Source organism: Anastrepha obliqua, chromosome 3 (genome assembly GCF_027943255.1).
Source record: "Anastrepha obliqua isolate idAnaObli1 chromosome 3, idAnaObli1_1.0, whole genome shotgun sequence".
Classification (NCBI taxonomy): domain Eukaryota; kingdom Metazoa; phylum Arthropoda; class Insecta; order Diptera; family Tephritidae; genus Anastrepha; species Anastrepha obliqua.
The window spans coordinates 105,593,186-105,610,270 of NC_072894.1; the positions used below are offsets into that span (position 1 = coordinate 105,593,186).

Genomic DNA, 17,085 nt, shown 5'->3' on the forward strand with positions numbered 1-17,085 from the left:
AACACCTACTTAAAGGTGTAGCCAGTATTTATATCACCAGTTAGGGCAGGCGGTTTAGCAACCTACTTGACTGCAATTTTTCATGCTAACGAATCGTCAAATTCACTGCCTCGGATAATAAAATCAAACCCACCGTTGACGACCTTCGGCTATCGTATTAGGACTAAGATAGGATTTCCTAGTACAAAACCGTGCCGAAAATCGCCTGGTCTGGAGTGAAAGAAGTTGTTGAGCCAGTTTTTAAGCACCTTGTAGAGATCCTTGTTGACCGTGGCACTGTTTTCGAGCATTTCCCACTGCACCGTGTCGTCCCAACCCCACCAAACACACATCATGATCTTCTTTGGAAGAAAATCCGGCTTGACTTTCGGCTTTGGCGTATCTCCTGGAGTCATCCACTCCTTTCTGTGCTTCATATTGATGTATAGGCACCATTTCTGATCTCCCGTGACGATTCGGTACAAAAAGCGTTGCTTATGACCGCGTGTTGCTCGATGGCGGGCGAGATGCTCAGAAGCAATTTTAAGGTGGCTTTCTTGGTTTTTTACGTTGAGCTTGTGAGGCACCCAGACTCCCAATTTTTGGGTAAATTCCATTGAATAAAGGTGATTCAGAATCGTTTTATGATCGCAGTTCATTTTTTCCGCCAAATCACAACCGTGGCGACCGTTTTCCTCAGGTGATTTGAGACGTTGTTCATCGAATTTAGAAGACCTTCCACTGCCGGACGTGTCATCGATGTGAAAGTCGTCATTTTTGATCTTTGCAAACCATTTCCGTGCTGTAGATTCGCCTGTGACGGATTCTCCATACACGTCGCAGATCTACCGGGCTGTTTCGGCAGCTTTTTGACCTCGAAGAAAAGGAAAGAAGAGCAGGTGTCGAAAATTTTGATTTTGCCTCCTGGGTATTCCATTTCTAAGTCTCAAAAGTAATAAAAAATTAAATAACTCAAAAATAGTTCTATCGAATGAATACTAAGCCTTTGTCAAACAGCAAACATATCGTTGTAAAATAAAAGAAAATATAAAAACGCTATGACCTTATTCTCCAACCCAATATATTCACAGACCCAGGTTGTTCAGTATACCCAGCTTCCCAGCTGTGTTCAAAAGCTTGTTTTACTTGCTCAAAATGCACATGAGAAAAATAGTCTTCCTTTTAGGTGCTAAAATTGTCTAGGGGGAGATAGAATTACGCCTCTTTTTGTTTTTTCCGAAATTGTTGATTTGGCTTAACACCTTTTCCGATTTTTTCTATGATTTCAGATTTTTCTTTTAAGGTAAGAAATTTCCTCGAAGCCATAATCGCACTTTCAATTTATTTGCTTTCTAAAGCTTTCAAATACAGAGTGGCGCAAAATTAACCATCGCATCGAAAGATTTATAATTTCTGCGTGTTTGGCCGAACTCCCTCTTCTATTAGTGGAGGTTTCTCATGGCCCACCGAAAAGCGACCTCTACTAGAAACAACTTTTTCTTCACTTTGGTGTTTCAAGGAGATTCGAACCTACGTTCTCTCCGAATTTCGAATGGTAGTCACGCACCAATTCATTCGGCTTCAGTGGCCGCGCGTAAAGGTTAAACTGAAGATTTCCTACATCAAAATACTTATTCAAATACACAATTAGATGATAAATTTTGTGCCATCTTATAATAAGCTCTTTTATGCAGGTTTGTGCGGCGAGTTGGTATGGTTTCTCATAACATGAAATGTTGCTTCTTATACGAGGTGTCCCTTGTCAGGCATTGGAAAACTGCATTTCCGCTACAAGATTGGTTGGAGTCGGCATACCACTGTAGGGTTCTCCATTTAAATTTAAATTAAATTAAAAAGTTCCATCGCCGAATATCATGTTTTTTTTTATTTAGTAAAAAAGTTATTGGAAAACATGGTTGGATGATTAATTTTGCGCCACCTTGTATTATCAGCGGCAAACGGAACGGAGAAAATGTGCTGAGGACTGAGCTGCAGCGCACTAGATAGGACTATTTTACTGCTGGTTCCGCGTGCTTCAATGACTTCTATAAGCAAATTTCAAGCGACGAATTGCTGTTGCAATTATAATACAGGGTCCAGTATTCGAAGTGTAACCAACTTCAGACCGCTCGCGCATTTGCGCGGGCATCAGATGTCTCTTAGTTGGGTAAATAGCAGTCCAGAGTATTGTTTACAAATGCGAGGAAGAGCGCAAACGCGAAAAAAGAAAATCAGTAATGGCTTTCAAACGTAATAGTGTGACTGCATTATATTTGGCTGGAAAATCACAACCAGCGATTGTTCGTGGGCTCGAGCACCTAAAAGTAAATAAAGTTTTTGTTTATTGCACCTTTACTGGCAGCATAGCGAAACGTCATGGAGATGGTCATCAAAATACTGCAACGTCACCTGAAATGGCTCAAAAAGTGAAGAAGCGACTTGCGCGAAATCCCCTACAAACTGCCAATTAAATAGCGAAAGAACTGAAATTATCTGACCGTAGCATCCGCATCAAAGTCAATCTTTACAAGATCCAAAAGACGCAACAACACCAAAGCAGCAACAAGTCAGACTTGAGAGAACGAAGAAGTTGCTTCAGTTGGCCGAAAGCGGTCAATTTCCGAACATTGTGTTTTCTGACGAGAAAATTTTTCAAATTGAGCGAATTGCTCCCAAAACTAAAGGGTTTATTTGACCGCACGTTCCTACTGGAATTCAAGTCATCGATGGCCACCAGGAGGCAGCACCCGCCACAGGTTTGGGCCGCTGTAACCGCAGATTGGCACCCTCCATTCGATTTCATTGAATCTGGCGTCAAGGTAAATGCGAAATATTATTGGGAAAGTATTCTGGAGGTTGCTTTCAAGTTGTGAGCAGAAAAACATTTCGGTGGCAGACCTTGAACGTTTCAACATGACTCGGCACCGTCTCTCAAAGCTCGAGTGAACCAAGAATGGCTAAAAAACAACGTCTCGAACTTCATAACGTCCACACAATGGCTCGCAAATTCACCAGTCGCGAATCCGATTGATTATTCTCTTTAGTTCACTTTGGAGAGCAAGGTCCGAACATTCACCAGTCTCGATGCGCTGACAAAAGCCATTGTCCGCGAGTAGGCCAAAATACCTGCAAGTCACATTCGGCAGCTTGCGATTCGTTTCTGGACCGTTTCAAAGCCATAGGCAAGGCTAAAGGTGGTCATATCGAGCAAAAGTAAATTGATCCTTAATTTTGTAACAATTGAATTGAATAAAAGTATTTTTCCGAGCTAAATGTATGGACTTTTTAATTGGTTACACTTCAAGTGCCGTACCCTGCAAAAAACCCAAAGTGCATCCTAGAAATGTGGTTAGAAAATCCATTTGTGTCTCATGGTACTCAAGAAAAATTGTTCATCTGTGCGCCAAATATGCGCTTGCGTGGAGACAAAAAATTAATAAAAATAATCTGGTTTAATGTTTTTCCAATTGATTGTTTCTCTTTTATTTATTGAGGTGTAGCAACGCACACCGGGTATTGGTTACTTAAATGAGTCATTCATAAGCTTAAACTTGTAAGAAAAATTCTTTATTTTGTTGCTCTATCGCAATTCAAAATGCTACGCGCCACCATTGCTATTTCGTTAGCGTTCGTTACCCTGCAGTGCCTACCAAACTGCAGCTAGCAATCATTCGCTGTTCACCACCACATTCACGCACAGCACTGCCAGCTGCCAAAACCCGTATTCGTTTCGCTGAGCATCCGTAGCGCCCAGCAGCAATATACCGCAGAGTTCCGTATTGGCAATGCTGTCAGTACAAAAATCGTAATCACAACAATTGGCAGCGAGTAGTTGAATCGAAATGCAAGTGCAAAGCGAATGAAAATCGCTGGTAGCCTAAATCACATGTATGTATGTTTGTATGCATGCATAAACGAGAAGCAAAAGTTTGTAAGCAAAGACAAGCGTTGAGATTAGAATTGTTGGCTAACGCAATTTGACGAACAGCAAACCGATTAAATTCAGTAAAAAATTGATAAATTGCCGTAAGCTCCCACGAACACACACACACATATCGATTTGCTTGCACGACAAAGCAACCGGGCGCACCGTTTGACAACTCTCAGTGTCGTTTATGCGTCAATTTGACACTTCCAAAACCCTACACTCGCCACATCGGCGAATTTACTGTGCTGTGTCGTGCCCACCGCTGTTGCTTGTGTACCAAAGTATATATTTGTGAAAATTATAGCAAATAGCAATCGTGAATGTGAAATGTTAGAGCTTTGCGTCGTCACGTGCGATAGTCGATAGTGAATTTGTTGCTAGTAAGTTTTGCAATAGCATCAAAAGCGACTCGTTGTTCGTTTGGTGAATTTTCGCTTCGTTCGAGCCGGTCGGTCGGGCTCATGACACCTCAAGCCAAGGCGGATGTTAATGCGCGTTTGTGTCGCGCCGTGCAACAACATCGGTGTATTTACGATCGTTCCGATGAGAATTACGAGAGGCGCGATGCTTACGATCTCGCCTGGAACGAAATAGCCAAAACATGTGACGAATCAGGTGAGTGCAAGGCAGCGCAAGGGTGGCGCAAGAAAGTTTTGCGCCACTGCTAGGTTGCTAGAATACGTATGACTGTAACTGTAAAATATTGCAAAGATACCGCGATGCTGCAACTTTCGTGTGCAATATTTATTTGTTGTGCTGGCAACTAATGAAGTTGGAAATTCAAAAACTAACGAAATTGCTGCTATGCATAGCACCTTATTTTTTTATACATGTTGGCCCATCTAGCGTTTAGAGGGTTTTCCAATAACAGGTGTTATTTTCGAATGGATTGCGCTATCGAGAGATGATTAACGATTTTTTATGGCCGGAATTGGATGGACGTTACGTACCACACAAGCAACGAAACCATTGATCTTTTACGCGAGAAGTTTCCAGACCGTGGTATATCTCGAAGAGGTGATCACAATTGGCCACCGAGATCTTGTGATTTAACACCTTGTGACTTTTTTCTTTGGGGTCACGTGAAAGAGAAGGTCTACGCCAACAGCCCAGGTTCGATTCAATACCTCAAAGATGGAATTCGTGAGGCTATCGAGGACATAGGGCAGCCACTTTGCAATTCGGTTATGGAAAATTTCATCAAAAGTATATTGTCCTGTAAGCGTGGTCGTGGTGGTTATTTGCCTGATATTATTTTCCACTATTAACGGCATACCTTTCTCTTTACGAGTATAATGAAATAAACATCCGATCATTTATATTAAAAAAGATAATTTTTTTTTGAATATCAAAATAACACGTCTTATTGGAAAACCCCTTATTTTTTTTTTGCTCTGATAGCTGCATTAAAAACCGAGTTTTGTCAGAAATTTAGTTTATGGCAAGACATTTACAAAATGCGACGTCATTCGCCATTCATTCAATGCGCTCAAGTACTCTTGGCGGAAGATGAGTATTTTTACCGCAAAATAATTTTTTCGTCTGAAATTTATTTTCCCAACCTAAACTAAGCTCATTTTCACCTCGGCGTTTGGGCTAACAAATTGGATTGTCACATTAGTGAGTCTGGGATATCCACACGTCGGCATGAAGAGGACAACGCATTAAAACTGAGTGACTGCTTGTTGCGAATTTTAGTCGTGCGCCATCATTGCACAATTTTTTCGAATATGAACAAGGGGGCGCCGTTGCAGTCAACAGTGAGCGTTAGCGTACCATGCGCATCCATTTTTTCGATTCCCCAAAATTGAGGAGGATGGCATAGACGATATTTGGTTTCAACAGGGCGGCGCTACGTGCCACAAAGTCAACCTTACATCAATCTTTTGCTCATAGTTTACGAAAATCGAATAATCTGCCAAAACAGTGGAATCTTTTAGCCGTCTAGAAGCTACGATTTACCTCTGTTAGACTAATTTTTGTGAGGCGTTGTTAAGTAAAGGGTGATTTTTAGCTATTATCTTTTTAAACAGTTGGTTTAAACAGCTGACGCACGTTTCGTGTTTTGTTTCACCGTCAAACATCTTCAGTTTGGTCTATAATTTAACCATGAATCGTCTTACAAACGAAAAACGCTTGCAAATCATTGAATTTTATTATAAAAATGCGTGTTCTGTTAAGAAAGTTTAAAGTCGAAAAATTGTGTTCAGCGACGAAGCTCATTTTTGGATCAATGGGTACGTGAATAAGCAGAATTTTCGATTTTGTAGTGAAGATCAGCCAGAAGAATTGCAAGAGCTACCAATGTATCCCGAAAAGGTCACAGTTTGGTGTGGTTTATGGGCTGGAGGTATCATTGGACCGTATTTTTTTAAAGATGCTGCGAATCGTAACGTAACTGTGAATGGTGAGCGCTACCGTGAAATGATATCCAACTTTTTTTTTGCCCAAAATGCAAGAGCTTGACTTGTATGACATGTGGTTTCAGCAAGACGGTTCAACATGCCACACAACACGCGTAACAATGGACTTGTTGAGAGGCGAGTTCGGTGAACATTTTATTTCACTTTCGGGACCTGTCAATTGGCCACCCAGATCGTGCGATCTAACGCCTTTAGATTATTTTTTGTGGGGCTGTGTTAAAGCTCATGTCTATTCAGACAAGCCTGCTTTAATTAACGCATTGGAAGACAACATTAAAGCATTGAGATACCGGCCGGAATATTGGAAAGAGTACCCCAAAATTGGACTAAGCGGATGGACCATTTGAAGCGTAGTCGTGGTCAACATTTGCATGAAATAATAATCAAACATTAAATTATATTGTACTATTGATGTAAATAAAAATGTTATGCATTTTTCTGAATTTTACGTGTGTTTTTTTTTTAAGCCAGCGATCCAAAGGCGATCCAAGGACGATCCAGAAGCAGTTGAAACATAAAACTGAAGTTGCGATTGGTGGAATAAGCGTCGAAATTCGCGAAAATATACTGAAAAATTAGTAGCTCATTCGTACTATAAAACCAGCCGTCGAAGCTAATGAAATAAAATGGTGTTTCATAGTTAACGGAAAGCTTTAAGTACTGTTTTCAATAAAAAAAATTCAATGTGAAATATGTACGCTTCTCTTATTTATAGCCAAACTGAAAATAAAAATACAAAAAAAAAAATTCAATAAACTATTCAATAATTTTTTTTTAATAATTTAATAATTTTTTTTATATAATTCTTTTATCCTTAAACATCTTTTTTGAATATTTTTTTTATATATTTTTTTATGATATTTTTTTATAATTCTTTATTCTTAATAATTTTTTTTTAATCTTTTTTTTAATAATTTATATTTTATAATTCTTTTATTCTTATAGCCAAACTGAAAATAAAAATACAAAAAAAAAAAATTCAATAAACTATTCAATATATATTTTTTTAATAATTTAATAATTTTTTTATATAATTATTTTATCCTTAAACATTTTTTTTTTATATTTTTTGTTATATATTATTTGGTTGGTTGGTTGGTTTAAGGGTGACCCCGCATCGGAGTGCCACATAGACCGCAAGTTGGGTCCGTTGTGTTGCCCTAGAGCTCATTATTTTAAATGATTTCCCCACCTAACCGAGATTTTTATTGTAGATTTTGGTCAAAGATATTAATTCGTTTCGAGAATTTGATGAGAGATTCGATTTTCAGGTTTGAGAGTACTGAAAGATTGTCAATTGTTGGAGAGCCTAGAAGAGCGAGTCGACTTCTGGCTAGACCGGGACAACTGCACAGCAAATGTCTGCTCGATACTTCCTCATCTTCGTCCTCGCAGTATCTGCACAGGTCGTTTTGAGGAACCCCGAGCCGACGTGCGTGAGTGCCCAAAAGGCAGTGGCCGGTGATAAGAGATATTATATGCCTTAGTTCGTGTTTCGAAAGACTTATAAGGGTTTTTGTCTGTTTCAGATTGTAGGATGGCCAGATTTGTCTGGTCGTAACGCAAGTAGTTTCTACTCGCCACCTCCGATCAGCAATGCTGTGAAATTCTCGATCAATGAGCATTTTACATGTTGAGAGCGGAATGTGGATTGTGGGTAAGTTACTAACATTCGATTGCGCAGCTCCAGCTCTTGCGAGCTCATCAGCTTTGCAGTTACCTTCGAATCCACTGTGACCCGGTATCCAGATAACTTGGACAGAATTCTGAACACTTATCTCGTTAAGAGATAAGAGACAGGATCGAACCACATCTGAGTGGGTATAAGAGGAGCTGAGTGCTCGAACGGCCGCTTGACTGTCGGTGAAAAAGCGGATATCCTCTAGTGATATTCTATTTTCTAAGAGAGTTTTCGCAGCATACCAGATAGCGCATACTTCCGCTTGGAATACGCTACAGTAGTCGGGTAATCTAAATGATAGATTGATGTGAGGGGAATTGGAAAAGATTCCAAATCCCACTTTGCCGTCTTGTTTTGAACCATCTGTATATATAATCAGAGGGCCATCGATTTCGGTAAGATTTGTCTTCCATTCTTCCCTAGTTGGGAGTGAACAGGAGAATAGCAAGGGTGGTGATGGAAGACTTACATGATAGTCTATGTCGGAAGAGATAACAGTGTTTCTGTTCAGTATGGCCGAATGGCCAAGATACTTATTCCATTTCGATATAGCATTCATGCGTGTCGCTGCTTTCGCAGCAATCGCTTTGCCAGCCAGATCGATAGGGAACAAGTGAAGCAACGTGTTTAGAGCCTTAGTAGGTATTGTACTTAAGCATCCGGTTATCAGGAGGCAGGCTGTTCTTTGGACTCGATCAATTGTGGCTACTCTACACCGTTTTTCGAGTGCTGTCCACCATACAACCACACCGTAGAAGAGTATCGGTTTGATGATCGAGGTATATATCCAATAAATGATCCGAGGTGAAAAACCCCAGGTTTTGCCTATAGCTTTCTTACAAGTATAAAGAGCATTGAAAGCTTTTTTACATCCGTTTTCGATGTTCAATTTCCAACTCAACTTCCTATCTAGAATAACTCCTAGATATTTAGCTGAATCAGATAGGAGTAATGATTCCCCTTTTAAAGTTATTGTTTGCAGTGGAGGAGATTGTTGTTTCCTATTGAAGAGAACAAGATCTATCTTTGCTGGATTCGCATTTAGTCCGCATTCGGTGCACCATTTTGACAGAATATTGATTGAGCGTTGCATGAGCTCAGTGAGGGTATTCAGGTGTTTACCTGACACGCAGAGAGCAATATCATCTGCATAGGCTACGACCTTGCAGCCTGCTTTTTCGAGATTTCGAAGCAAACTTATTTAATAATATCTTTTTAAAAATATTTTTTTATAATTCTTTAATTTAAATTTTTTTTTTTTTAAATTCTTTTATTCTTAATAATTTTTTTATTATAATTCTTTTATTCTCAATATTTTTTTTTATAATTCTTTTATTCTTAATCATTTTTTTTTAATATTGTTTTTTAATAATATTTTTTTATAATTCGTTTATTCATAATAATGTTTTTTGTAGTTCTTTTATTCTAAATAATTTTTTTTAATAAGTTTTTTAATAATTTTTTTTTATAATTACTTTATTCTTAATAATTTTTTTTTAATTTGCATATATTTTATAAGTTTCAAAAATGTGGAATGTGCTCCCATTGGGCTGCGAACGGCGTCATCCTCATGGATTTTTTAGGAAAAGGAAAAAGAAAATTGAAGGAGGCACGGCCGCATTTGGCGAAAAAAAGGTGCTGGTCCACCACGATAACGCACCCGATCTGGTTCCCTGCTACTTTTTCTTGTTCCCTAACATGAAGAAAAGACTCGCGGGAAAAGAATTTAGTTCAAACGGGGAGGTCATCGCCGAAATAGATGCGTATTTTGGAGGGATTAAAAAATGGCCGGAGCGTTGAGAGAAGTGTATCTTTCTGTGTTGAAAAAAAAAAATTTGAAAGAACGGTGTCTTCATTTCTTACACGGGCACTTATTGAACCCCCCTCATATAGACTCAATTTTAGTCCCATAACTCGAAGTACTCTACCCCGAATTTCTCTGTTATTCGAATGAGAATTTGGACACATGCTTCTGTAACTCACATTATTCAGCGGAAATCCCAAATTATTGTATTTGTTGAGTATCACTCTCTTCGGCGTCTTCGATTCACCAATTCTCTGCTCCCTATGTATGGGCTTTGCGTGCTTGATAAAGAATTGGCATGTGCAAGCAACAACAAAGTTATCGACCAGGAATCACCACTAACTAGGGACTATATCACAAAATTGATATAACTCCGTGTATTTAATGCTGCATTCTCTTTTCTTTTCTTCTCTTCTTCGCTTTTCTGATATTTATCAAGTTTCATTAGACCGCGTTGAGAGAAATTTGTTACTTCAACTCGTAATTTATGGAGCTCAACTCGTAATTTGTTCAACTCGTAACTCGACACGTTTTGTATTCTCGTTCTTTTCAATGTTGATGTTGATGTTGGCTGTAGACTAAAAACTAAAAGAATTGCAAGAGAATTCGCAAAGTTGAAGCACACAAAAATTGCCCTGTATGAACGCGGTCTTACTATGATAATACTAATTGAGTGCTTCCAAACAAATGCCATTTTTGACAGCTCCTTTTTAGAGCTGCCAATGTATGTTTATTTATGCCAGTTGCTTCATCTATTCGCCACTCGCTAACGTATGGCGTCACACTCACTTGCGGCGAATCTTACTCGATAACTTTTTTGTAGCTTTCTCCTGCCAATTTTTCGTCAAATGAGCAGAGCCCAGAGATAGCGAGCAGAGAAGTGGCGAATAGAAGACGCTTATTGGAAGCATGTGCGATGAAAAACTAAATGTGGTTGGTGCAACTGTGATTTCCTGTTAAGTAACAATCACCGGGTTTCTATGAAAACTATGTAAGTTATGATTAATGGTGTAATTACTCTAGACGTAAACTTAACTTAAGTTTCGTAAGAGCTTTAACTATAATACTATTGAAATTGCGCACCCCTAAGTCTATCAACGTCCGTTGGATGGTATAAGTGCTGACGTTATTAAAGGTGCCTTCCATACCCAATAATGCCCTCATGGTATACTGTTTACTGGAGAGCCTTCCATTGTTCGAACTACCTCGTGAAGCGCTGACTTCGTAGATTTACCTTTAACCCTTTGGGGTCGAGTGTCGGCATATAGCCGCTCCAAGCCGTTGTATCGTTCCGAAGGCGTGTTGGCATATAGCCCTCCAAATTAGTTCCTAGCTGCAAGGCTCGTGACGTCTGCCATTCTGAGCGATAAGATAAGCATAGGTATAGTAAAATAGTCACGTTTTCATTCAAAGACATTAGGGGCCATTAGCGATAAAGTTTTATCTTCCTTATGATGTAAACTTACTATGTGAGACGACGGTAGATTCAGAACGAATTTCACTGCCAGAGGAACTAGCAGGCTTTTTATATATTTTATATTTTATCCTACGCACGATGGCTAAGCGATCTAGAGATGATACGTTAGATAGTGACAGTTCTGAACTGACAGTATTTTGAATCTGATGAGATGGAAGATGCCGCATTACTTCGTCAAGTAGAAGTGAAATCTGTTTTTGGTTTTATGAAATTTTTTTTTTTGTGTTAAATAAAGTCTTAGTTTTTATAACGTCTTAGTTTGTAAAGTCTTAGTTTTTATAACGTTTAGCGCACTCTAATACCTCTTGTCCTCAGCGACGCTCGCCCGTCGAGCGGCTCCATCCTCAAAGGGTTAAGCATGTTGTGCCGTTGATATACCAAAACTCTCTTGAACGAGCTTCTAAGGTATATATCCAAAAGCCTTTCAAAAGTTTTTAAAAGGAAAGACGATGTCTAAAATCCTGATTCGTTTAAAGTTCTTCGCTGATTAATTCCCCTCCTACCTACTTTTGGTATGAAAACGAACTTGACTAGTTTTCAAGTACCAGTAATATAGCCGAAGTTTAAATACGCTTTGAAAATTTCCACTAGCCATGGTAGAATATAATCCTTTAACATCTTTGGAATGATCTCATCAAGGTCCGGAGTTTTGAAAGGTGAAAGAGCTTTGAGTGTCCAAGCAAGTTCCTCCTTCGTAATTATTATATATGCAAGATGCTGTGAATCACAAGAAGCTATATATAAGTGTCATTCTTCTAAAAGTTCTCACCGCCGATCGGTTCTTTTTTTTGCATATATTCCAGCTTATCAGCTTTTTGGATGTTTCATTTTGTACTCTAAAAATCAATTTTATATTACTTATGTATATTCTAACATTTTCTATATTTAATTGACATATTTGGTTTGAAAATATCTGTTTTCCCGCATTTACTCTATTTACAGTAATATCCTGCAAGCTACGCTGGCGTAATATACGAACCGCTTTTATACGATCCGTGGTGGGATTGCCGAAAAAACGTAAGGGCCATCGTACCAAGGAATACTACCTGCAAGATGTGTTGGAATTTTTCAAACCACACATTTTTATTGGTTCGGAGGTACGGCGATTTCACGATCCCAGCGATGATGAAACGGAGAGCGTAAGTACGAGGCGATCAACTATTAGTGGCAACAACACCAAAGCAAATGGTATAAAAACTGAAGTGAGTAGTGAAATTGAAATTGAAGACAACGAAGAGGAGGTTGTGACGCAAAAGCAAGAATTGAAGAGCAAAGTGAAAAATAAGAGCCATGCAGAAGAGACAACTGGGGGGAAGAACAACGAAGTTATGAAGAGAAATGAAGAGAAGGGAGACGATGATATTAAATCAAATAAAAGACCACCGTCCGCAAGACGAGAAGCTTTGAAGAAACATAACGAAAGCATAAAAAATGAGGAGCATAAGGCTGACGCAACTAAGTCCAATAGAAAATCTCAGCCGGCGAAGAGTAAAGCTGGGGAGAAAATTGAGATCGTTGAGAAGAATGCGCCAAAGGCGGATCAAACGAAGCTAAATAAGAAGACGCGGTTGACGAATAATAAAGTTGGCACGTTTTATATAAGTCCAACGAATAGTGATACAGGCACCTTTTTTATAAGGAAAAATGACTGTAATAGTAATGCGGAAAATGCTTCAAAAAGTAAAAAGGTCATCGTTAGTAAAGAAGTTAACAGAACAGATACAATTAACTTTAAAGTTGAGTCCACAGAGAAAAGACAAATTGAGAATACTGAAGAACTCGACGAAGCAGAGGAATTAGTTACGAACGAGCAGAACGAACATCGGTTCCGTTTCAAGCGCGCTTGTAAGCGTAATTTAGATAAGACAATGATCAGTCAGCTGCGACTGCGTCAAAGGGAACCGGAAGTGAAACGATCTAGACGCAGTGTAGAACGACGCAAATCGCTAGCCAAGGCAACCCTTCAGCTAGCAGAGTCCATTGAGTGGCCAAAGAAAGAAACGAAACTAATCCAAGTACAACCAAAACCCACACCAAGCCTGCAGACTTCGCAAGTTGACATGCCCGAGATTATTATGGAATCACCGCCGACTAATGCGGCTGCCAACAGTAAATCTGAAATATCGACAACGCTCACAGATTCACTGGTATCAGTTGGATCGACAGACAATTCTGTAATGGGCGCAATCACATGTGAGCCGGATAATGCTGAGTCAAGCATAGATCAAGGCGTACAATGCAATCTGCAGCCAGTTTCCACCGATGATGATTTCCTCAGCACCCTCAAGCCCTACTTGAAGGACATGAATGCACGCCAAAAATTGCACTTCAAGAAGAAGATATTCGAGTCACTGATGGAAGTGTTCGATAGCGCCGTTGATTTTCCTGGTCTGAATAAGTCACATGGAGCAGCAGCGCCATCAGCCATCATACCACCACAATTGACCTCGGTAAGCGGTGAAGAGTTAAATTTGGTACGTGAATTGGTCGCAGTAGTACAGGCAGCCAAACATACGCCAGAGCTCAGTGTAAACACAAGCAACAGTAGCGAGAAGACGACCGAGATGATTGAGGAAGAGCGACCGTTGGTTTCGCCAGCATTGCCGCTACCACCACCGCCGCTGACGTTACGTACTGTGCCTACAACACACAGCGCTGTACTGAATACCTCAGCAAAGAGTCTGAAGTTGGCAAAAACTTTGAAAGCAAGTAATATTGCAACGTCGCATGCTTTCACTCCACCTCTATCTGTCATCACGCCAACATTAGCGGCTCCTACCACACTTGCTGCAGTCAGAACGGCGGGGGCTCCCCCGCTGGTACAACGTCGCATCATACGCAAATTGGTTAAGGTGAATGATCAACAGGGCTCTTCCGGCATTGCCACTTCTAGTACAGCTAATACACAGATCAAAAATGATAGCCCACGCCAGCGTACTATTTATCAAATATTCCCAAAGAACGTCACGTCAAATGCAAGCTTTAAGCATACAATTAGCTCGAGCGGTGTCAGCACCTTTACTGTACCGCGTACAATGAACACCGCAACCAATAACGGTCCGCCACGCAATAAGGTTGTGACCATCGCTGCAACACCACCGATCACTGGTGCACCGTCAACAACTCAAAACTTTCGACCATTTGTGGTACCCGCAATGAATACTATGGAGTCCTGGACCCCAGCGTCTATTGCCAGCTCGCTAAATACAACCAACACCACCAATCGTGTTCCCGATGCCACCGGCGTTAGGCCAATTATGCGTCGCTTTTCGCTTTGTGGCGATGTGCCTTTGAGGTCTTTAGAGCGCCACAGCTCTACGAAAGTATTGACCACCACTGCCACTGTTAATCTTGTGCCCTCCGCGCTAAAATCTGCCACAACTGCTGCTCGTGGCTGGTCTATGTCGAACGTTAATGCCGTGGACCCTTTAAAACTACCCACGTCATTGCGCACCACCTGCACAAACGTCACTGCCGCAACGAATACGACTTCTTCAAGAACTATGCCCGTCCTCAGCGTCGCTTCTGCTGATCGTAATGCGCCGGCCTCTAGTAATTTCTGGCCGCCAGCAGGACTTCAAGAAACTGCACTGCCCTTCAAGCAAACTGTCTGCAATAACTCTAGTACGCCATGCGTATCCTCAGCCTTTTCAAATTTCAGCACCATTTCACCTATTTCTACAATTTCGCGTGTTTGCCCTGATGCGGAAAAAAGGATCACCAACGAATCGGGTGGTGTAGACATGGCGGGTATCATAGCTTCGGATAGCTTTGCTTTTTTGAATATCAAATCTGAGCCAATCGACGATTCCTACTGAATACTGAATTCAAGTAAAATAAGATTTAATGCTGCCGGCTAGAATGCTTAGTTTGTGCATTTTTTGTGCCTCTTTGTACTTATGCTTGATTTTATATCTTTAACTTCAATTATTCAGTCTTAAACGAAGATGTTTTCTATTATTATTTTTCTTTTAAATAAATATGAATTTGACATTGACAAAGGCAAAATTCAAACTTTTGAAGGCAAAAAACAAAAACGTTTGCATTACTTAAACTTGGTAAAGGGTGAACCCCAAAGAAGGGCAGGGTGAGAGGTAAGTTTTGACCTATAATGGGCTTTTATAGGCTCTATTTCGTGGACTATCAGTTGGTTGACTTCTTCTTCTTCTTGATTGGCGCGATAACCGCTTACGCTATTACGCTAAAACTCAGCAGAAAGGACCTGAGAGTACTGGTGGGTGTAATCACATGGCACAACGTCTGTGGTCAGTATATGGCTACCATGGGGGTTGTAGACAGCCCGATATGCCTATTGTGCCTTGAGAATGACGACACTGCAGAGCATGTTCTCTGTAGCTGTCCTGCATTTTACAGAATCAGACTTAGGATATTGGGTTGCGATATACTGAGTATAGATAAAGTTCATACTCTTCCGGATCTCTTCAAATTCATCAATGAATCCAAGAGATTTGTGTAAGAGTGACCTCACTCTAATTTATCCGTCTTACCACCCCCTTTTTATCTTTCCTATCTCTATTCTTTCTACTTTAATCTATCCGGGTGTAGTACAAAGACTGAGTGCTTGGACTTGTCCAAGCCTCACAAATCTAATATAATATAATCTAAACCACTTACGCGATTTTTGCCAAGTTTAACAAGTGGTTTCTATCTCGTGCTGACCAGCGCCAGTTGGAAATACCAAAGGAAGCCAAGTCCTTCACTACCTGATCTTTCTAATGCAGAGGAGGTCTTTCTCTTCTTTTGCTACCACCAGCTGGTACCGCATCGAATACTCTCAGAGCCGGAGCATTTGTATCCATTCGGACGACATGACTCAGCCGCTGGATTTTTACTGGCCGCGCTATGTATATATCGTCGTCAAGCTCATACATCTCATTGTTCCATAGCTTGTGATATTCGCCGTCGCCACCGTGCAAAGGTCCAGAAATCTTCCGCCATCTTCCTTCTTCGCTCAAACACTCCAAGTGCCGCCTTATCGGATAAGCTTGGACGACTTCTGCGCCATACGTTAGGACGGATACGTTGGATTTCAAGGAGGCATTACTAGCGGTGTTCATGCTGGTTCCTAAACATTCGAAGCCTTTTACAATCTCGAAATTATAACTGTTAACAGTGACGTGGGTGTTTGATGTCAGAGGGTACTTTTTTTTGTCCTCGTTCTCCACCAGACCCATTCGCTTTACCTCTTTATTCAGTTCAAAAAAGGCGCAACAGAGTGGTTGTTAAGGCCGATGATGTTAATATCAACTGTGCCTAAGCGATTAAGTTCTGCGGCTCGCACGATCTTTCACGTCAGGTTAAAGAAGTCACACGACAGCGAGTCGCTCTGTCTGAAACCTCGTTTGGTGTCAAACGGCTCGGAGAGGTCCCTCCCAATTCTGACGGCCCTGCTAGCATTGGGCAATGTCATTTTGCGTAGCCGTATTAGTTTTCAGACATCGCGGCATACAGGTAACTCCGAACTGTCGAAGTCGACGAAAAGATGGTGTGTGTCGATTCTCCTTTCATGGGTATTTTCCAAGACTTGGCTTGTTATGAATATCTTCTCGATGGTAGACTTTGCAGGTCTAAAGCCACACTGATAAGGTCCAATCAGTTCGTTGATGGTGGGCTTCAGCCTTTTACACAATATGCTCGCTAGAACCTTATAGACGATATCTAGAAGACTAATTGCGCGATAATTGACATAGATTGCAGGATCACCCTTCTTATGGATTGGGCAGAGCACACTTAAATTCCAATCGTTTTATCTTAGGTCTGCTGATATATGAT

General features: G+C 40.5%; 1 protein-coding gene across 1 annotated transcript; it reads left to right on the plus strand.

The window, feature by feature from the left end:
- Positions 1–3,807: 3,807 nt before the first annotated feature.
- Positions 3,808–15,234, plus strand: LOC129241753 (uncharacterized). The gene is made up of 2 exons (XM_054878252.1): positions 3,808–4,522; positions 12,235–15,234. The coding sequence occupies exons 1-2, from the start codon at positions 4,369–4,371 to the stop codon at positions 15,108–15,110; spliced, it is 3,030 nt and encodes a 1,009-aa protein (XP_054734227.1). The 5' UTR covers positions 3,808–4,368; the 3' UTR covers positions 15,111–15,234.
- The last annotated feature ends 1,851 nt before the right edge of the window (positions 15,235–17,085 follow it).

Coding starts and splice junctions, on each gene's coding strand:
- LOC129241753 (XM_054878252.1), top strand. CDS start 4,369: ATGACACCTCAAGCCAAGGCGGATGTTAATGCGCGTTTGTGTCGCGCC. Junction 4,523..12,234: donor CAAAACATGTGACGAATCAG/GTGAGTGCAAGG, acceptor CTCTATTTACAG/TAATATCCTGCAAGCTACGC.